At 40.6% G+C, this 23,334-nt stretch overlaps 1 protein-coding gene across 2 annotated transcripts in view; it reads right to left on the bottom strand.

The window, feature by feature from the left end:
* The window catches only part of NCK2 (NCK adaptor protein 2), a 166,561-nt gene that overhangs the window by 49,762 nt on the left and 93,465 nt on the right, over window positions 1-23,334 (bottom strand). For both annotated transcript variants that reach the window (XM_075061294.1, XM_075061291.1), the window contains exon 3: window positions 9,400-9,641. In XM_075061294.1, the coding sequence (XP_074917395.1) occupies window positions 9,400-9,625 (226 nt within the window). In that variant the 5' untranslated portion in view covers window positions 9,626-9,641. The remainder of the gene's footprint in view (window positions 1-9,399; window positions 9,642-23,334) is intronic.

Below are 23,334 nucleotides of genomic sequence, written 5' to 3'. Positions count from 1 at the left end.
CCACTTCCGTTGGCTGGGAACAGTGAACCATGCCCACTGGAAGCTGCAGGTGGCCATGCCTGTGGATGGTCAATGTAAACAAACTGTCTCGTGGCCCACCATCGGATTACCCTGATGGGGCTACTATAAGGTGGGTGCATAACTGGCTGGATAACCATACTCAGAGAGTAGTTATTAATGGCTCCCAATCCTGCTGGAAAGGTATAACAAGTGGGGTTCCGCAGGGGTCTGTTTTGGGACCGGCTCTGTTCAATATCTTCATCAATGACTTAGATGTCTGCATGAAATAGTAGGCTTTTAGTTTGCAAATTATACCAAATTGGGAGGCGATTGCAACTGCTTTGGTGGACGGGGTCAAAATTCAATAATGATCTGGACAACATTGGAGAAATGGTCTGAGGTAAACAGGCATGAAGTTCAACACAGACAATGCAAAGTGCTCCACCTAGGAAGGAACATCAGTTCTCACAATACAGAATGGGAAGAAGACTGCTTAGGAAGGGAGTTACGGCAGAAAGAGATCTTAGGGGTCAGAGTGGACCAAGCTAAATTATGAGTCAACAGTGTGAGACTGTTGCAAAAAAAGCAACGTGAATTCTGGATGCATTAACAGGGTGTTGTAAACAAGACACGAGAAGTCATTCTTATCGTCTACTCTGCGCTGGTTAGGCTCTCAACTTGGAGATTGTGTCAGTTTCTGGGCACTGCATTTCAAAGAAAGATGTGGAGAAATTTGGAGAGGGTCCAAGAAGAGCAACAAAGAATGATGTAAACGGTCTTTGAGAACATGACTATGAAGGAAGGCTGAAAAGAATTGGGTTTATTTAGTTTGGAAAATAGAAGACTGAGAGGGGACATGATAGCAGTTTCTCAGGTATTAAAAGCGGTGCTCATCAGGACAGACGGCAAGAAAACTTGTTCAATCAGACCTCTAATGATAGACAATCGAAGCACACTGGGCTTAACTGCAGCACAGGGAGCATTTAGGTGGACATTAGCGAAAAAGTTCCTAACTGTCAGGGTAGTTAAACACTGAATAATTGCCTCAGGAGGTTGCTGGAAACCCCCCCCCCCCCTTCTCTCCATTCATGGAATACATTTAAGAGTAGGTTAGATAAATGTCTATTAGGGATGGTCTAGGCAGTATTTGGTCCTGCCATGAGGGCAGGGGACTGGACTCGATGACCTCTTGAGGTCCCTTCTAGTCCTAGAGTCTATGAATCTATGAATCTATGAATCATGTGCAGCCCACAGGCTGCAGGGTGTCCACCACTGATCTAAACTGATTAGAATTAAAACTGCTTTCTTAAGAAATCACAGAATTCTCACTGAAAAGGCTTTTCCACCTCCTGGTTCCTGTTTAAACTGAAAATTCTCTGTCTTACCATGTGGCTACCCAAGGGCTCCTGTGTCTGCAACAGCTCTTTCTTCTCTTAAACCCTCTTAGGACAATGAGTACTGATATACTCTGGACAAAAATGCTGGTGAAGGACTCCTGCGTCAGCACTTTCATCTAGGGGAGGGCACTTTGAGGACCTCTGGCACAAGCTAATTATTTGAAGCTTCTCCTCATTGCTGTAAATGCAGAGACCATCCGGGTACTTTACCAGTGGGGTGGAGCAAGAACACATCTTTTTTACCTTCATGTCTTTCTCCTCCTTGTTGCACTCCGTAGAGGTAGGCCAGGAGCACCAATGGAGTCCCAGCAGTGGAGAGGAACTGGACTCTTAGATCTCCAGCAAAAGGGAGGGAGAAGTGAAGCTCAGAGGCACAACTGGGTACTACTGAATAAAAATCTGTATCTAAGCAAGCTCTTTTTTCGTTTCTTTGGAGGGTGGGGGTGTGTGTGATGTTTCTTCTCTGCAGCAGAAGGTCTGCTTAAAGCTTTCGTGCAGCTACGGAAGCAGAATGAAACACTGACAGGATCTTCAGTGTGGCTAGCCATGCCCTCTCTGCCAGTGGCTCAATGGTTTGGTTCTGCCTACATAGGCCATATGTTGGTCAGGAGACACTGATTAATGGAACTGTGGATTTTGTGGACAAAAGGGTCTTAAAAATAATTGAGAAAATTCCACAGAACTTCAGAAAACCTTCACTAAATCAGTCAGCAACAGCTGCTTCTAAGGACATGAGGGGAAGTGAGGGATTTCTTGTCCGCACTGTTACACTCACCAAATTGATAGGAATCTACATGGGGCACTAGGTCCAACAGGCACCCCTCTCCAATAGCTTGGTGGAACCTTCAAGTCCGGCTCACATAATCACTCAACTTAGAAAGACTGATTTCCCATTCTCCCACTGATTGCAAGTCATCCTTCATTCTGCCAATAATTACAACTCTCCAGCTGTCAATTCAGCAAAGAATCCTGTGGCACCTTATAGACTAACAGACATCTTGGAGCATGAGCTTTCGTGGGTGAATATCTACTTCATCAGATGCATGTAGAAACTGGTTCTGTAGTTGGCAAGCCATTCATAGTCTGTTTAATCCTGAGCTGATGGTGTCAAATTTGCAGATGAACTGAAGCTCAGCAGTTTCTCTCTCTTAAGAAGTCTGGTCCTGAGTTTTTTTGCTGCAGGATGGCCACTTTAAGGTCTGCTATAGTGTAAGCCAGGAGGTTGAAGTGTTCTCTCAATTCACAGGTTTTGTATAACTTGCCATTCCTAATCATCTGATTTGTGGTATCCATTTACCCTGCAGCAAAAAAACTTCAGGACCAGACTTCAAAGAGAAACTGCTGAGCTTCAGTTCATCTGCAAATTTGACACCATCAGCTCAGGATTAAACAAAGACTGTGAATGGCTTGCCAACTACAGAACCAGTTTCTCCTCCCTTGGTTTTCACATCTCAACTGCTAGAACAGGGCCTCATCCTCCCTGATTGAACTAACCTCATTATCTCTAACTTGCTTGCATACGTATACCTGCCCCGGAAATTTCCACTACATGCATCTGATGAAGTGGATATTCACTCACGAAAGCTCATGCTCCAAGACGTCTGTTAGTTTATAAAGTGCCACAGGATTCTTTGCTGCTTTTACAGATCCAGACTAACACGGCTACCCCTCTGATACTTGACAGCTGTCAATTGTTACTCTCTCTACCTCTGTCTCCCTCAATTTCTCACCCACTCCAACTTCAAGTGTCCCACTCCAATATCATCCCTAAAACTAAGTAATCATAGAATAACACAAATATTTTTAAAAATACATGCCTTCACTCTGATCAGTTTGCTCATGCTATCCCACTCGTCTGCTTACATGTTTGCATGTGACATAACAGGGCCCTGATCTTGATTGAGGCCTTTTGCGCTACCTAAATCTATCCTCCTTTTACAGATGAGGAACTGAATAGCAGAGAGATTAAATGTCATGCTCAAGGTGCCAAATAAAATCTCCAAGTGAATTATGATACTAGAAGAAACATGGAAACAGCAATAATAGAAAGATGTTTCTGCATTTTTAGTTCTACTGTCATTACACCAAAGAAGCATGACAGTGCCATCAGCTAATCTTGTCAAAACCTATTTAGGTTATCCTGAATAAGGAGATAAAAATTTATTTAATTTCAAAGGTTGACCAGATCTGAGGTGTACCTGCACACACCTTGTAATAAAATTTGAGTCTTCATGGGTATCATGGTGTAGCTTCAGAAACCGAAACAAATGTGAGGAAAAGAAAGAAAGCAATATTTCAAAAAGGGAGCTTTTAAAAAGGATTCCTCTACTAAAGGTAATAGATATTTTACTAATACAAAATACACAGAAAATTCAATTATCAAATGATGAGTTATTGTTCTAAATTTGAAGACTAAATTCAATCATTAAATTATAAAACAAAAGGATTTTAATTCAGCTTTAAGTGCAAATCTCAAAGCAATTTTAACTATGAAGTTGTAACAGAAGTCTTCACAAGAAATCACTACGAAATGATAAACTGGTCTGTTCCCTGGCCTGACAAGTGTCCTTAATCCTAAAAAACAGATCTACACACAGTTTATCTGAGAAAGAGACATTTCATCTCTGTGGTTGATTTACAGCAACAAACTGTTTCTAAAACCTTGCAGTACAAAGAAATTTATATTAAATTAATAGAATTAATATGATTTATTTAGATTATAACTCTGATCTGGAACTACTTCTCATACATTGTACAGCACCTAGCACATTTTGGTGCTACTGTAACAACAAAAACAGAATTAATTCAGTAGTGTTCTTCCTAAAAACATGGATCAAACCACTTGGGACTTCAGTTTATTCAATTTTACGGTATTTTACTGTAATTCTATGTATTCTACAGAAGTTTTTAAAAACGTATAGTAAATTATGATTTATAACAAATTGTTCTGCTCAGACTTACAGGGTAAATCCTTTAAGTGGTAGGGTATAAGTTAGATTTCACATATTAATAAGATATACTTCGCACAAGGACAATAATACACTACATGTAATTATAGATTGATAAATGTGAATACATTTTGTTCCATTTGCCACCAAGCACTGAAGTTCACTGGCATGGCACTATGCAGCAATTTTGCTTTCAGTTCTGCTTTGAACATTTAATATATGATCAGATCAAGGGACTATCATCTGCATCTGGCAAAGCAAGGTAAAGGGAAGGAGTCTCTATGAAGCATTTTAAAAACGATTATTTTTCTCGTCAAATTCCTGAAAATAATTGCTAATCTGGAACCTCTCTCTCATCCTTCAACAGCACCCCTACAATGGGAATTGTGCTAGTACCCACCACAATGCTTTATTATACATTTCTCTACCTTCAAGTTTCCTGCTTCAGGCAATAAATGAGTACCATGATATTTCTTTTTTCATTAACTTGCTCACTACAGTTTCAGAATATTTTCCTTGGCTTTTTGTAGAAACTTTTCTTTAGAAATTGTAATGTCTTCATTTTCTTTGTCAGAAAACGTTCCTTAGCCCAAGGGTTTCATTTCTCAGTAACCTACGATTTTATTGAACACATTTTATTTTTATGAAAATGCAGTTAACTTTATAGGCTTGGATTAGGTCCATAATGCTAGGTTTGTGACTATTTTACAGTCTCAAATATTTCATCTGATCATATATAAGGCATAAATGAAATGTACTCAATGAAAGTAAAACAAGATGTATACACTGAGTTCCCTTTCAAGTTCTTTTATTTTGGATATGGGACTCAATACAAAATCTTGATGACCTGCTTTACATGGTTGGAGTAACACTACAATAGCACCAATCACTCCTCTCTAATAGAGCTCATAGAGTGGCAACAGCCAGCTGTTTTTCTTCCCCCAAATCCTTCATCTGAGGCGTAAAACAGGGATCAATCCCATCTCCTTTCCTCTTCAGTATTTGAGATCACATGGAAAGGTAACAAGACATTGTGGGCTGTCTTTCAACATTATGTCAATGATATCCTGCTGTATTAATATTTTCTATAGATACAGCCAATGCTATCAAGATGGCTACAATCTGCAAGAGAACAACACTTGGAAAAAGAATAACTAGCTTGAAATAAATCTAGGCAAGACTGATGTGATGTTGATCATGAGGGAGAAAAGTTTCAATGACTGGTAAGGACACAAATCCTATCATTGAAGAAATCTGCCCCTATTCTAAGTGGTACACACCCTGGACTCATCCCTAATGCTGCATGGCTGGGTTGTAGTAGTAGTGATAAGAAATGCCTTCTTCCATCTTTAAATTGCTAGGAGACTTCACCTCTTCTCTTTGAATTAGAATCTGATGACGATGATCCACTTTCATCACCACCAGAATGGACTATTTTAACTTTTTGTGTTTAGAGCTGAAAGTGGAAGCAATGTAGAGGTTCCAGTTTTTGTAGAATGTAGATGTCTCTTCAGCAGAAAGAGTCAACATGAGCACATTATCCCTGCTCTCCAATTTCTAAATTTCTAGCCTACAGTCCGGTCAATTTTAGTGATCAAAGATGCTCATTTTACTGCTCTCACCACAGCTGCTAACAAAATATGATGATACTACCTTACATATCTTGGTGGATCAGTAATACAGGTGTGGTTACTGATGCATCTGGAAATTGACCCACTGACAACATATACACTCTGACAAAGACAACATATACATATATACCCACCTACATAAAAATCACACACAGTAAGCAAACTCTCCATAGAATCTGGTAAGGACAAAATCCAGAATACCTGTAACTTCAGTATATCCTTTACTGGATTGACTGGATTTAAAGTTTACTTCATTTCCAGTTGTTAATGAGTGAGGGGGTTTTGGTCCATACTATAAAAGGAGGTCCGAACTATATAATCATAATGGTTCACTGTGGCCTTAAAATCTATGCCAAAAATTAATAAAAGCATCAGTTCCTTCAGTGATCCTTGGAGGAACATTTAATCTTATTTATAGTTCATCTGAGAAAGAGGCATTTAATCTGTGTGGTAGATTTATAGCAACAAACTGAAACATGAAAAATTGTGTTCTTATGGGGCACTTCAGTTTGGGCGACATGCTGGAGATCTCATGCAGCTAGTGGTAAAACATCATTAAAGTTTCTGAAAATGATAGATAATTTTATAACACAAAAGATATTATCCTCAACATGAGGCAAGTCTATTTTCAAATTCATTATAATGGATAAAGATTGATCAATCAGTGGAATGGAAGTTGGTGGTTGCCTAGTGACCAGTGATCATGACCTAATTACATTCAATATGGGCAAACAGTAATCTATATAGTTGGTGCTTCAAAAGGGCCAATTTCCCAAAACCAAAGAAAATTATGAGAAAAATTAATTGCGAGGAAAAATGTAGGCAGAAAAATGTGCATGAAACTTGGGTGTTCTTTAAGAGCAGTTATTAGATGACTAAAAAGCCATGCTTCTATAATTCAGAAAGGGGACAACTTTAGCTAAAAGACCATCCTGGTTCAGTGGTGAAGTGCAGGGTGCAATCAGAAATAAAACAATAATCTATAACATCTGAAAAATATGTTAATATAAATCAGACATTATGAAGTGCAGAAAATTGATAAGGGAAGCTAAAGACATCAGGGGAACTCCATCAATAATGGAAAAGCTGAGAAATTAATAATGAAGAATTACAGGATAGACATGTAATTAATATTAATCAACATGATTTTATGGAAAATAGGTTTTTGTCAAACAAACATGATTTCATTCTTTCATGAGATTGTAAGTTTGGATGACAAAGATAACTGCATAGATGTAATATACTGCAGAACGTCACAGTTACGAACACCAGAGTTATGAACTGACCAGTCAACCACAGACCTCATTTGGAACTGTAAGGATATAGTCAGGAAGTAGCAGAGCAACAACAGCAGCAACAACAAAGGCAAATATAGTACAGTGTTAAATGTAAACTACTAAAAAAAATAAAGGGAAAGCAGCATTTTTCTTCTTCGTAGTAAAGTTTCAAAGCTGTATTAAGTCAATGTTCAGTTGTACACTTTTGAAAGAACAACCATAATGTTTTGTTCAGAGTTACGAACATTTCAGAGTTATGAACAACCTCCATTCCTGAGGTGTTCGTAACTCTGAAGTTCTACAGTACTGAGACTTCTGTAAGATTTTTAATTTAATACTGCATAACATTCTGACTAAAAAGTTCGCGCTAGACAATATCAATAGAGCACACTTGAAATGGATTAAGAACTGGCTAACTGATGGATCTCAAAAAGTAGTCATCAGTGGGGAATCCCGCGGGCCTTCCTAGTGGGATTCTGCAGGGACTGGTACTAAGGCTTGACATTACTCAATATTTTAATATATGATCTAGAACAGGGGTTCTCAAACTTCATTGCATCGCGACCCCCTTCTGACAACAAAAATTACTACATGACTCCAGGAGAGGGGGACAGAAGCCTGAGTCAACCCAAGCCCCAGTGCCCTCGGGAGGAGGGCAAAGCCAGAGCCCCACTGCTCTAGACAGGGTGGGGCCAAAGTTGAAGCCCAAGGGCTTCAGCCCCAGGCAGGGGGACTGTAATGTGAGCCCTGCCACCCAGGACTGAAGCCCTCGGGCTTTGGCCCCAGGTGGTGGGGCCTGGGCTTTAGCCGTGGGCCCCAGCAAATCTAAGCCAGCCCTAGCCACTCCATTAAAATGGGGTCATGACCCACTTTTCAGGTCCCGACCCACAGTTTGAGAACCGCAGATCTAGAAGTAAATATTAAAACACTAGTGACAAAATTTGAAGATGATACAGAGTGCTAGAATGGTAAATGATGAGGACAAGGCATGTCACTTGGTAGCCTGAGCCCATTAAAACAAAATATGTTTTAATATAGCTGAAAGCAAAGTTATACATCTAGGACCAACAAGTGCAAGCCATAGCTACAGAACTGAACTGTATCCTAGAAAGCAGTGACTTTGAAAAGGATTTGGGGATCATAGGAGACGAGCAAAAGGGCTAATGTGAGCCTTGGATGTATAAACAGAATTGTGAAGAGGAAAGAGATAATTTTAGCTCTGATACTGGAAAATTGTGTTCAGTTCTGGCATCCATATTTTAAAGAGGATATTGAAAAATTGGAGAGGATGTGGAAAAGAGAAACAAAAATGTTTGGAGAGCTAGAGACAATGCTTTACAGTGAAACTTAAGGAGCTCAATTTGTTTTGCTTATCAAAAAGAGGACAGAGGTGACTTGATCACAGTGCATAAGTACCTTCACAGGGAGGACATACTGGGTATTAAAGGACATTGCATATATAAGGCCCTGTATGAGTCATGTTTAAAAAAACAACATAACAGTGCCCCAGTTAAGTGTTTTAATTTCACAGTAAAACCCCTTCAAGATTTACACTATTGTACTTAATCCAATACAGAATGCTTCTTATTCAGTCTGCAAGAGTATTTTGCAAATGAAAACAAAGAATTTAGTAGTGAAAAGATTAAACATATGCATACAATGTATTACTTAATTTCCAAATACACCTCCCCAAAACACAACCTAAGTTCTTAAAAATGTAAGTAGTTACACTTTTCTTTATGTGGCTTATGCATTCTTGTGAGGAATTGATGGGCAGATATAGATAATGGCTGAAATATTCTGATATTCAATTCCATGCTTCCACTTGTACTTTCTTTGAGAATAGAAGAGTTAGAAAATACTCTTAAGTTAATGAAAAAAATCAAGCACTATCATTATGAACATGTGGCATCTGAATGAAAAGAAAAAAATGTTTCTTGTTTTATTTAACCTTCACATGGATGTGAGAGAAATCTTTACTGATTACATCAAATATTTTTTTCTGAAACACTGAACACTACCCCTCAATATGAGAATAGCAAAATCCCTCAGAGCATTATTTTTTCTAAGACAAATTAATTTTTAACAACCTAATTTAAGAGTCACCGGTTCTATCAGACCCCAGCAAAAATACCATCGGACTTACCCAATGTGTCTTTTAGATTTTTAACTAGGGAGCCTTTCTTCAAGCTGTTCTTTCGTTCCACGTAATTTGATGGCACATATCCTGTTTTGTTGGCTGCATTTCTTACCCTCCACCATGTTTTGGAATCATCCAGCAGCCAAAGACGCTCATTCTTCTTGATGTCAAGTTCTTGGTCCTGTTGTGCAGTGTAATCCCACTTTGCTATAACAATAACTTCTTCTGTCATCTTTCATGGAGTCCCTCTGCCATAAAACAGTGGAAAAGTTAATTAACACATTACACTTGTACCCCCCTCTATTATTTCAACATGAAAGCATGTAAACATACACTCCTTTGGGGAAAAACAGGCATATACAGAAGAAATTGAGGAAAATCATCCCAATCTGACCTCTCTTAAAACTAATATTATTTTATTTTCTCACTAAATTAGGATAGCCTGGGAATAAATTTTAGTCATAGTACGTATTTTACTTTCTTCTTCTGGAATATTATATAATGTTATTAGGTTATAAGAATATCTATAAAAGTTTTTAAACTTAACACATAGTCTCTATAGACAATTATAAAATTGTTCCTACATTCTTTAAGATCCTGTTCTTAATAAGAAAACTAGTAGTACAGTCCAAATAAGATTTTTACTTTCCATCCTCATTATCACACTTTCTACATTACATCATTCTATAATGACCTTCATTCTAACATGTTCCTTATACACATTCAAAATCCTTAGGTTTAAAAAGAAGAGTGTGGGCTTTTTTTTTTCCCCTGAAGAGGAAGATGTGACATTTTGGGTATATTTAATTAAATAATGAATTTGTACTTCAGCAGTGAAAATAGTTATGTTCTTCTAGTCTAGTGTTTCTCAAACTGGGGTCGCTGCTTGTTTAGGGAAAGCCCCTGGTAGGCTAGGCCAGTTTGTTTACCTGCCCCATCCGCAGATCCAGCCAATCGTGGCTCCCACTGGCCACAGTTTGCTACTCCAGGCCAATGGGAGCTGCCAGAAGCGGCATGGGCTGAGGGACTAACCCGGCCGCTGCTTCCAGCAGCCTCCATTGGCCTGCAGCAGAGAACCGCGGCCACTGGAAGCTGCGATCGGCCAGACCTGTGGATGGGGTAGGTAAACAAACCGGCCCGGTCCACCAGAGGCTTTCCCTACTCAAGTGGCGACCCCAGTTTCAGAAACACTGTTCTAAGTCTGCATCATTTTAAAGATTTTACTGCTTTTTGAGCCTTTGTTCAATGACCCGGGTAAGGGATAGAATATAGCTATGCCATCTTAGAAGCCCGTCTTCCTTTTTGTACCCTGGAGTGGCATGGCAGGAGGTGGCAGAGGAGAGAGTCAGCAAGTAGGGGGAACACACAGCCAAGGCTCCTCTCACCCCTCATCATTCTTTGCCCACTTATTCATGAGGTTTGACAAGACTGGGTGAGTAACTCCTTCTGTCCACCTATTTACTGGAGCTGTAATCTGACTAGCTGTTACTCAGTTGAGCAGGAGAAGCCTTGCTTCTCTTTACTCACATCATGCTGAGTACGGTTAAGGAACTATTTAGCCCTAAAAAGTAAGACACTTTCTTTAAAATAATAATAATAATAATAAAAAAGCCTGCAAAGCATACGTTTCAAGAGATAATAAGTACAGTAACATTCAAATAAATAATAAGAGTCTGCCTTATTTCATCCTCTCAATAACTCTTTGGTGATCTTTGACTGAAAAGTAGCACATGAGATTTCTAAATTAAACACCATCGAATTATTGCTTTTTGATCTTTCAGGGATAGTACAGTAGCTTTTTTGAAAGCATGAAGTCAAATGTGTGGACATCTCAAATGTGTTACAATCTGGTAGAAACAGTTTTTAAAATACTTTTAAATTCTAAACTCTGAACACATTTTCTTTATATCATTTGTCTTTAGTACCTTGTTTTTACCAGTACACTATTACAATTGTAACATGTTACAAACTATTTTAAGAGCTCTTATATAGCTGTAAGGTAATAAAAGCAATTATTTTGGCATTTTCCACTCAGGAAATTATAATATTTGAATTGAGGCTAATTTTGAAATGTGATTGCATAAATAGTATTTTGGGGGGTTCATGTTTATGGTGGTCTTCATTTCCAGATCCAACTTGTATAGTACCTACCTACAGTACAGGCTATGCAAACTCACAGCTGTTGTGACAAACTGAAGGGGAAGTATGAAAAGACAAATGTATCTTTAAAAAAATCAAATAATTGAATTAGGAGACCACAAACACTACGATGTCCTAATGATGACGGTATGATTATAGCATGCTGCCATTACAGAACTGAATTACGGTTGCCTAGGTATTGGATACTGCTGATCCATTCTTCCAACTAAAAAAAGATAAAGTGAACTGACTGTCACCCCAAAACAACGGACAGGACAAAAATTTGTAGCTAACATGGAAGTCATGGCATGAAATTTTTTCTGAAATACTGAAAGAGACCAGAAGTTTGTCTACAGCCTCATTTCTCAGTTGTCGGAGCACAGGATACAGTAGGAAGCATGCAGCAGCTAGAGATGAGATGGTGAGTTTGAACACAAGTGTATAAAGATAATTCTTTCTGATGAATTTAAGAAAGGGTTTTGAAACTTGAAACAATTAGTTACAGACAATAAGTGGAGTCTTTACAATTCACAATAGCTGCAGCCTGCTGGAGGAAGAATAAGGAATAGGTGGTATTAAGATCCTTTGAAAACTGAATTTTTAAAATAATTTTATCCCTCTGATAATGATAGACATAGTACAGTTTTGAGCTTTTGAACCAAGTTCCTGATAAACTGACATCTCTGCCTTCAGTTTATATAAAATGGACAAACACTTCACAGATCAATAACATGATGTAGCCATAGGGAGATTGTAGTTGATCCCATTCCAGTTGTTGGTGCTGTCAATACAATTTCTCTCTGGTTTAGATTGGTTTATTTTATTTTCAGCAATTGTGAACTGGGATAGGCAGTTCTCACTACTCCAGTGGATATGCAGAACATAAAGAAAGTTACTAATACGCTACTAGTAATGTTAATTGACAGTATGGTTGTGCAGAAGAGCAGCAATTACCAGGTTTGGGGCTTTGATAAAGGTTAGCTCAAACCTAAAGTAAGGTTAAAATTGAATTTGTCACATACTTCAAAGATTACAAGTCTTTATATAAACAAAAAATGTTAAGATAAAGATTCTCTTGACTGACATCTGCCACATTTGACATCAGGTGTTAAGAACTCAGCAGCCTTGTGCTCTCACTGATATAGGAGAGGCAGCTGTGTGATAAGGCGTACAAGTACAAAAACTATTTTCAGCACTGAAAGAAACAGTGGTCTACCATATTTAATATCAAGGAGCAGATTCCTGGATTTAGATGAGCAGTGCTGAACACAGGACACAGTGCGTAACATGCACTGGGGAGCCTGGAACAGGACAGCTAAGTTTTTTATTCCTCTGATCGTGGAGATGACCAGAGGGCTGAACTGACTCATTGAATAATTTAGAGCAGCCTAAGAACTGATCTACGTTCTCTTTAGCTACAAAGGTTCCCTCTTCCCACCTGGCTACACCCAGGAATGCACCTTATGTCTGGGGGAAAAGCAAATGTAAAGACGACACTGACAACTCTAAAACATTACCAAGGGATTCCTCTAAATCAGGGAGTTCCCAGCAGCCTTATTAGGGCAGTTTTGACCTCTTTGTGCTATCGGAACAGTGAAAGAGGATGGGAACCATGGTCCAAGATCTGAAGTTAGATGTTAAAAAAAGGTAGCTGTCTTAATGCAGAATTGGGCAAAATGTCAAGTTATGTTCAGAATGCGACCACTGCGCTATATGATTTTACAGAGATGCAGGGAAGGCACGCATAAAACCACTATAATGACTTGCCCACATAGGACATGATTCAACACATAGGACATGAAAAAGAAGAGGGAGGGGAAAGGAATACAAAGCAAAAAAATATAAAACTGCACTACTGGGGGGCAGAAAAAAAGTGGAAAATTAGTTTTAAAAGAGGAAGGTGGAGCTTCACTTTTCAGAAAGGTTCAAAGAGGACACAAGTGGCACTTCTACATTCATAAGTTTAATTATTACAAACGTTTGATAGACTGGGATAAGAAACTAAAGTTAACCACAATAATATCCACAGTTTATGTCACTGAACTGGGAATAAAGAAATCTGGATTCTCTTAGGACTGATCTATGCTAGAAAATTAGAATGACCCAAAAAATCCACATCCCTGAGCAATGTAGTCAAGACAAGCTAAGTCCCAGTGTAGAAAGCACTCTCGGGGAGGTGGATTACCTATGCTGATGGGAGAACTGTTCCCATTGGCATAGGCAGTTTCTACATTGAAGTGATACAGTGGCGCAGCTGCAATGCTGCAACTGTGTTGCTGTAGAATTTCTAGCGTAGATAAACTCTTAATCTCTGCAACACACTGTATTTAAGCAAGTCAGTTTCTCTGGGTGAAATCTTGTTCTCACTGAAAACAACAAGATTTTTGCCAACGACTTCAGCAGAGCCAGGTTTTTAGTGTTTGCATCAATATTCCCATTTGTACCTCACAAGGGGCTAAGAAAGGGAGGTAATTTACCAGTAACTGGGATATTCTTTGAATGTACGGTCCCTATCTGTATTCCACTGAAGGTAATGTGAACGTGCCATAGGTCCGGAGCCAGAGCTTTTGACAGTAGTAGTGTTTGTTGGTTCACTTTGTGCCCTTGCACTAAATCTTGTGGTTTCGCCGGAGGTGATAAAGGCAGGGTGGACCGACCACATCTCCAGTTCCTTACCTACCACAGACTTATCAGATCTGCAGCAGAGGGGAAGGAGGGTGGGTTTGGTACAGATTGAGACCACAGATCTCAAAGAACTTCCAGTTACTGGTAACCAAGCTCCCCTTCTTCTTCAAGTGATGTATTTCACTGAAGGTGATTGACAAACAGTACCTATATACGTGGCAGGTGTGAGGAGGATGACTGAACCATGAAACGAAAGACCGCTGTACCAAACAAAGCGTCCTTTGTGGAATCACGCAGCAAGAAATAATGAGAAGAGAAGGTATGCACCGAGCTCCAAGTGTCTGCTTTATATATATTCATGAGGGACACGTCGTGGAATGCAATGGGCTCCTTCCCCATGCAGTGGGGATCATCCTGCTAGTTCATTGCAGAGCATAATGCACCCTGATGCCTATTTTGAGATCCTCCGTGTGGAAATGGCCTGTCCCTTAATTCTTTCTGCTATGGCCACAAAGGGTCTTGAAGACTTACGCATTGGCTGTGTCCTCCAAAGGAAGAAGGCCAGTGTTCTGTGTACAACCAAAGAGTGAAGGCATTGTTTCTTGTTAGAGGAGCATGGTGTAGGAAAGAAGGCCGGCAGATGTATGGATTGATTGAGGTGGACCTTTTGATAGGAATTTGGGATGTATCTGAAGTGAGACCTTGTCTTTATGGAATGTGGGGAAAGATGGGTTTGCCATCATGCCTTCCAGCTCGCCAACTCTCCTAGCAGAGGTAATACACACTAGAAAGACTACTTTCTTAAAGAGAAAAAATTAGGAGCAGGAGACTAGTGGCTCAAAGGGAGGATTAATTAAAGATGAGAGGACTAGGTTAAGGTCCCATTGAGAGATGACAGCTTGAACGGGCAGTTACTTGCATTTAAGGCCCTCTAGTGGTCAATAGGTGGGTGAAGATGAGTGCCCTTCAAGAGGAGGGTGAAAGGCACTAATGGCTGCTCTATGCATCTTGATAAAAGTTGAGGGCGAGTCCCAAAGACTTTAATGAAAGCAGGTAGTCTAGGAACACAGGAGTATCCACCGGTTTGGGGGCAAAGTCTCTGTGGTGTTCCCAAGTGGTGAAATGGGCCCACATGACCTAAGATCTTGGTGTGGAAACCTTTCTGATGGAGACAATGTTGTAAACCACCAATGAGCATTGCTACATTAGCAGATGTGTCCATCCAGAAACCAAGCTGTCAGCTGGAGCACCTTCGGATCTGGGTTCTTGAGTCTACCCTTGCATTGTGTGAGCAGCAGAGGGAACATTGGTAGTGGTATCAGCGGGTGTTTCAATACGTGGAGAAGAAGTGTGAACCAGAACTGGTGTGGTCAGAATGATGCTATCATGATTACCATCGCCCTCTCCCATCTGAGTTTGTACAGAGCAGATGGTACAAGAGGCAGTAGTGGGAAAGCATAGTTAAACTGGTCTGACTAGTTAGGGTGTCCCCCTGAAAATGGGCGCCAAATCCACCCCCCGAGCAATACTGGATGCACTTGGCATTGGTGAGATGCAAAGAGGTCCCTGATCGGGGTTCCTCATCAACTGAAAATGTTCATGACTACTGAATCGTGCAACTCCCACTCAATGTCTGCTGAGGGTATTGGCAATCATATCCTGAGTTCCTGGGACTTAGGTTACCAAAAGGAGTATGTAATTTGACATGCACCACTTCCAGAGGCATATGGCCTCCACACACATTGCAGGGGATCGCGTGCCTCCCTGATTGTTTGTGTAAGATAACATAGTGGTGTTGTCCGACATGATGAGGACATGTTGAGAGCGGATAGTTGTTAGGAAAGCATGGCATGCCCTGCCAACTGCTCACAGCTCCAGGATGTTGATGTGCATTCTGACTTCTCTGGTCGACTAGTGCCTTGGGTCATGTGTTTTGCCATGTGGGCACCCCAACCTTTGAATGATGTGTCCATTATGACTATGATGGTTGGGGAAGATAGGAAGAATGATTACTGGTAAGTAACCTCCCTTGCCTGTTAGCGAGCAAGGTGTTGATGCCATGGGCTTGTCCAGGGACAATGATCAGGATCCTTCCAGCTCCGCTGGTACCAATGGGGATAGGCTGATCGAGGCATCATTCAATCCCAGTTCTGAGTGTCTTCTTAGTGAGAGGCAGAGTATCGGCACTAGGGATTCCCCCTGTATCAAACGGGATGGTACTGATGGTGAATATTGGGCCCATGAGTTCCAATACGGCCAACCCTGGCTGATTCTATTGTTGCACTTCTGTGCCCAGGAGCCGGATACTAATGTCTTCTCATTTGCGGGAAGAAAGGGTCACAGTGTTGGCTGGACTTTATGATAGCTTTGCCCCCTGAGAGGGGGTGGCACCTTAAATAGAATGACCAGTTCCTTCTGCTCCTGAGATGGAATCAGAGTCCGGCAATGCTGGCAGTGTGGATGGAGCGGGTGGTATCATATGGACACATCCCAATGGCAGCAAATTCGATGCTGAGGACTGACACTTTATTGTAGGATGTGGTACCTGTGCCTGTGGAGATTGTCCCAGTTGCAACACAAACCGCTCGAGCAGTTCTGCATTAGTGCTGAGTATACTTGGCATCCAGGTGACTGAAACTGCAGGTGGTGCTGCAGCCAGTAAAGTCACTTGCATCAGTACCCACAGTGCCCCAGACACTGAGGGTGTTGGTTCCAAGCCTTGTGGGTCTGAACTGTGAACCAAAGCATCTGGAAAACACTGCGATTTCTTATAGCTTTTGTGAACCCTGGAATGATGTGCCCCTTCTTGGTCAGTAGTCCTCTCTTGGGGTTGGAGCAAGACATATTGCCATACTTCCATGCATGCTTCCATAGCTCATAGCTAGGCCCCAATGTGGGATCCATAGCACTTGTACCAGCGGAGCTGGACTGTGTCTCCGCAGCAAGAGGTTCACTCTTCAATTATTCTGGTTGACGTATGGAGGGATCTTCCAGCCAGAGGCCAACTGTGGCCCCTCATGACCTCCAGGAGGCGCTTTTTTAAACGGAGAACTCTGCCTTCCCATGGACGGGAAGGGAAGAAGAGGCAGAATGTGCACCTGGAAGCAGCGTAGGCTTCCCCTAAACAGAAGAGACAACGTTGGGACTTGTCATTGAGAGAGAACAAGCAAGGACAGGAAGAGCAGATCTTGAATTCTGGCCTCTTTTGCATAGTCTAGTACCCAGACCAGGGCTCTGGAGGGAGGGAGAGAAGAAAAAACACCGAAGCGGCATCCATTCACAATTTAAAAAAAAACAAACAAACCAAAAAACAAGTGTTTAAAATATAACAAGTGTTTAAAATAAAACAAGAAAGTGCTTAGTAGAAGAACCACCGTAGGAGCAATATCCCAAGTCCAGAGAATCTGTAGAACTTTCAGAAACAAGGAATCCCACAAATTCTTTCAGAAACAGTATAAGACTTAAAAATACTGAGCTAAGAGAGCAATAAAATGATATTCAGCAAAATATGTCACCAAGGACGAGAAGAAAGAAAGAGCTCCAACCCAGACCATGCATGCAGTGAGAAGGAACTGGAGACATGATTGGTCCACCCTGCCCTTTATCACCTCAGGCGAAACCATGAGGTTGTGCAAGGGCCCATGCATGGACTGATGGACACTACTATTTTCAAAAGCTCCGACTTTGAGCAGATGCGCACTACCCTCAGTGGAATACAATAGGGACCATCACACGAAGAAGGTAATTTTATTAATGTATGTGAGGTATAGCATCTCTCACTACAATATGAGAATATAACAGACTATAAATGAAAGAAATAAGTTGGGGAGGTTGCACATGGAGGAGAACCCAACCAGCAAAGTTTCGAGAGAATTAGACACCAATCCAAGGCATCAGTATCCTTTGAAGATCTGCTATGTATATTACATATTTTTAAACAATCCAGTCAAGTGCAAAAGAGTCCAATCGCAGTGTTAATGAGACTCCCGCACACCAGGAAAATCTTTGGCTGGGACTTAAGTTCCCTGTAAGCTGAGCGGTCATGCTCAGGGAGTCCGATCAGCTGGGACTGTCCAGGAAAGGGGTGCCTATCCCACAGCCCCAGTCCCAGAGCTGCCATTATCACATATCACCTCCATACTGGTGCACATAACAAAATTCATTCTGCACATATGTGGGAAAAATTAGAGGGAACACTGGCTGGGACAACTGCTTTCTGGCCTCTTTATACTGCCAAAGCAATGCAAAGGGGCTGGATCAAAGTAAAGAATCTGGCCCCTGACCCCCTTATGGCTGGGGTCAATTACGTCACTTTCTAAAAGATTTCAGCACACATTTGGAAATGTTTATATAACTAAAAATATAATTGCAAACACAGCTGTCAATTTATACATGAAACTTCGCCGTTTCTCACCATATGAGTATTAAGGATGCTTTACTTTGCAGTATGAGTTCAGCTTTGTTTTTAGCTTTATTAGTGCAACAGATAGGTGGTTATTTGTTTTTCTTACATATGTTACTCCAACTAGAGTTTCCACAAAAATATTCCCTATGTTCATAGACATTCCTCATACTGGCTATGAGAGAGATCAGGCTTCGCCACTCTCCACTCCCTCCCCTAGTCCTTGCCAGTTTTCCCTAGAATGTTATACCCTAAGATAATTTTTATTGTATTTGCCACAACTTTATAATTTTCTATTACATTTCATTAAGCAGTAGACTACTTGTAGTCTACTAAGTACATTAAAAAAAAAAATCTTGCTCACCAAGGAGGGATTTTTGGAGCTCACTCATCTCTAGTTATAGCTTTTGTAAATAAGTTAAACATTGTAGTACAGAGTTCTCAAACTGGGGGTCGGGACCCCTCAGGGGGTCGTGAGGTTATTACATGAGGGGTCACGAGCTGTCAGGCTCCACCCCAAACTCTGCTTTGCCTCCAGCATTTATAATGGTGTTATAAATATATAAAAAAGTGTTTTAATGTATAAGGGGGGTCGCACTCAGAGGCTTGCTAGATGAAAAGGGTCCCCAATATAAAAGTCTGAGAACTCCTGTATGTAGCAGTTTTAAAAATAAAGCATTTTAATGGCTCTACTAGGCCCCACCTATATCTCATCTATGAGCATATTGGAGATATGTTTACCACACTCCTACATTTCAATCAAACTGGAAGTTTGAAGATAGAATCCCTGCAACTAGGTTAAAGACCTGAGTTCAAGGTTTCAGCCCAGTTATTGAACATAGTCAGAGTCTAATGATTATATAATTTTTAGCAGAGTTTTAATGAGGTCCTGACTCAGTTATAATAGCAGTGTAGACAGGATGTTAGAATCAGTGTTGTAAAGGATAACAAAGACAAGTTACTTGCTGGGAATAGAGGTTATTCAAATACATTTCCTCCACAAAGCCACACACTTTGAAATGCAATGTGTGTCTCTGGATATTAACCAGCAGTTGAAGAAGAAATGAATGAAACACAGTTAGAGAGAATGAGGACTGCCTGACTAAAGAAAGACTAATCTCATTATGAAACTTAGTTGTTAATAATGAGAAGTTGCTCCCAATTGCCACTTTGCAAATTTCACCAATGGAATTATTGACACAAGCTGTGAAAACTTTCAACTCTCTGGTATTGGGAGAAAGACTGAAGTTGACCAGGCTAAAAAGAATAGTAAAAACAGGGAGAAGGGGTGATCTTTGAAGACCTGCTGAGAAAAAAAATAACCTTGATTTTTTCTTTTCACAATTATAAAACTAGGGATGCATCCTCATTTGGTTAGAATTGACTGAAAAATGGTTTACATTACTGTTTGAAGTTCATCTCCTTGGGAAACATAAAAGAAACTGTTAGTAAAAAGTGAAGGATTCAGCTAGCAAAAAACATTAAGTCTGTTTAGTAAACTGGATAAATTTCAAGACACCTGGGTCTTAATTTCAGAACTAACATCATAGGTAATGTAATTAACTGATATGGAGGCTCTTACGTGTTACAAAAATATACACATACATTCAGTGAGCATGTTACTGCAGTTATTTATAATTATGCTTGGAAAATAAAACCTGACATTTGAGAGCAATTAGGACTATGCTGATTAGGGCAGCATTTCTCAAACAAGCTAAGCACCCTACTCCAGAAAAATTAAACCAGTCATGCCCCCTAGTACTCCACCATGTATTGTTAAAGGCCTACTCATCATAATATATACATGTCCAGTGCCCACTCAGTTACTCCTTCATGACCCACAGCAGGTGGGTGAAACTTCATGCCTTGGGGAAATGCTGGATGGCAAAATCACTCTCTCCACAACACTCACTGTCATATTAAGCAGCTGTGCTCATGGTGCAGTCTTACTTTCATTAGGAAGAATATCTAAAGAGCTGATTTATTACATGAATCTAACTCTATCAAGTATAAAACCACACACACACAAAGGAAAACTCAGCCTGGGTATATTTACAGTTTTTAACATAAAATAAGGGAAAAATTGGTGGACCTCTTCAGATGATTCTAAGTTTGTCTAAGTTCTAGGGTTCACTTGAACACAAAACTCAAAGGGTAAAACACCATGTAAACAGAAACTTGAAGAATTCATATAAAAACTTGTTAAAAAATACACTATTTCATACAGCTCTAGTTATTAAAAAAAACACTCAGTTTCAGAGGTTCTTGTCAAATACGTCTCTTTACCAATAAAAAAACATTGACGAGAAAAAAGCAGATCTAAAGTCTTCATTTCAGCGAATAAAATCAGTTTTAATCAGTGAGGCCCAAACAAACAAAAAAAGGATACTTCTTATAGCAACTTCAACAAAAAGATCTCGAAGTACTTTATTATCCAACACACGTGCAAATTTATCAACTAAGTTTTATAGATGTGGAAACATAGGTTCAGAGATGTTAAGTGACCTGCCTAAGGGAACAAAAGACTCAGTGACAGAGCCCAGATTATCTGACTCTTCAGCCTGTGCTTTAAAAGTAGACCACTAGATCCCAGCTCTTGCTGGTGCTCAACAGATAGATGACAGGTTCCATGATAACCCTCTTTTTTGGCTGCTTCTAAAGGTTTTAAGGCTTTTCACTACAAAGCACAACCTGTACAAGCACATTTATCGATAGTCTGAAAAAGGAGGTGAACAATTTTCAAACAATACAACAAAATTTAAAGATCTCACAAAATTTAGATTAGTCAAGATGAGAAACTACTGAAAGGGACAATTATGGGACCTGACAAAACTTGATGATTATACAGCATAAAGAAAGATGTAATTCAGTGAACACAAGAGCAAAGTAATACACACTAGCAAGAAAGCTCTAAAATGACTTCTGCACATTGAGTTCTACATTAACTAACTATTCAGCAAAAGACCCACATATCACTGTGGTCAACCTAACATCTTCTAAATAGTAAACTGGTCTTCCCTCCCCTCACGCCCCCCCCCCCCCCCCCCCACAAAAAGCACAAAAGAAGTCAAAATGTGTAAAAACAGGATCAATGCTATTGACAAAAATAGCCATTTTATACTGATGAAACATAAAAAATTGGTCATTATACAAGAAAGATGGTATGTCCTGAACTTGAACACTGTGTACAGTCCTAGTCATCCCACCTGAAAATTGATACAGCAAAAATCGAAAGAGAGCACTAGCAATGAAAATCATTAGAAGGATGGGGGATGAGGGGACTTCCATATGAAGAAATATTGAAAAGACAGATCAGGATTATTCAATTTAGAGGACAGACTAATAACAAGAGATTTTTTTAAAATATGCAAAACAAAATGTGAAGGTAAATCAAGCAGTCCTATTTACCTTTTCTCATATTACAAGAACGTTTCTGTGGAAAATGGACTCAAACCTGCCAGGGGCTGGGCACTGTGACCTTGATACAATGAAACACTTCAAAACGTTTAACTTAATGTAATCTGTAGTCTCTTTGAAGTCAATGGACTTAGAGTTTAGCATGTGCTAAAGTAACTGATGAGCTGTGGTTGGAGTGCTCAGCACTTTGCAAGATGAAGCCCAACAGAGTTATAGTGAATAGGATAAAAATGTATAATTGATATAAATGCTCATGGCTCCAGGCTATAAACCAACTACTTACAGTCTAGAATTAGGAAGAAGTTTCCCTGCTAGCAGAGAATTCTTTAATTGTCCCTTCTGAGGGTTTTGTATCTTTCTCTGCTATATATGCAGACAGCTGCAGCGGCACAGCAGCCAGCAAACAGAGCTGCTAACGGGAGTTTCAGAGGGAGTTCTGTTGGAGGAGCAGGTTTTTGTAGTTTGTGGATTGTATTGTGTAGTTTGTGTGTGTGTGTGGATGGAGGCTGTTAGGGGCCGTGTGCTGGAGAGCGGCTGAGCCCTGATTAGGGGGCGGGGCTTACCTGATTAGGGGTCCTATAAAAGTAGCCAGCCAGTCAGGCAGTGGCACAGCAGCCAGCAAACAGAGCTGCTAACAGGGGAGTTTCAGAGGGAGTTTCCAGGGAAGGCCAAGGCAGAGGAACGAACAAGCTTGACAAGGTAGCGGGCGGTGGTCTGCTAGCGGCCTGGTGCCTCTTGGGAGTCCGTGCTGTGTTGTGTGGCTTGGACTGCCAGGCAGGAAGTGAGAAGGCCATGACTGACACAGAGCTTGCAGTGAATGACACAATGAGGATGACTGGATGTGGAAGCTGCGGCATGTACATGATCCTGGAGAAGGTGTCTGAAAAGGGTGACATCTGCATGAAGTGCCGGCTGATAGAGCTGATGGAAGAAAAGATCCGAGGACTGGAGATGCAGGTGGAAACTTTGGTTGAGTTCAGAAGGGGGTTCGAGCAGACGATGGAACACAGACACGAGGGGGCTGAAGGGATAAGTTCAGATGTGCAGATGGAAGCAGGACCAAAGAATTCTGAGGAGAGACTACTGGGTGAGGAAAGTGGATGGTGGAAGCATGACACTAAGAGAACCAGGCAGAGGAAAAGACGGGCCAGTGAAGGAGAAATTGAACTCAGGAACAGGTTTGCAGAGTTGGATAATGAAGAAGGGGCGCAGCAGGTGGTCGCTGAAGGAGAGAGAGCAAGGAAAAAAAGAGCAGAGCAGCTAGTCCTGCAGAAGGAGGGGAGGAGTCAATGGAGGCAACACCAAATATGAGCCCCAGGAGGACTGCAAGGGCGAATAGGAATCGAGAGGACTTGCAG

The sequence above is a fragment of the Chelonoidis abingdonii genome, chromosome 1 (assembly GCF_003597395.2).
Source record: "Chelonoidis abingdonii isolate Lonesome George chromosome 1, CheloAbing_2.0, whole genome shotgun sequence".
Lineage (NCBI taxonomy): Eukaryota > Metazoa > Chordata > Testudines > Testudinidae > Chelonoidis > Chelonoidis abingdonii.
Note: the sequence above shows the minus strand (reverse complement) of the source record. Positions and strands in the feature narration are given on the sequence as shown.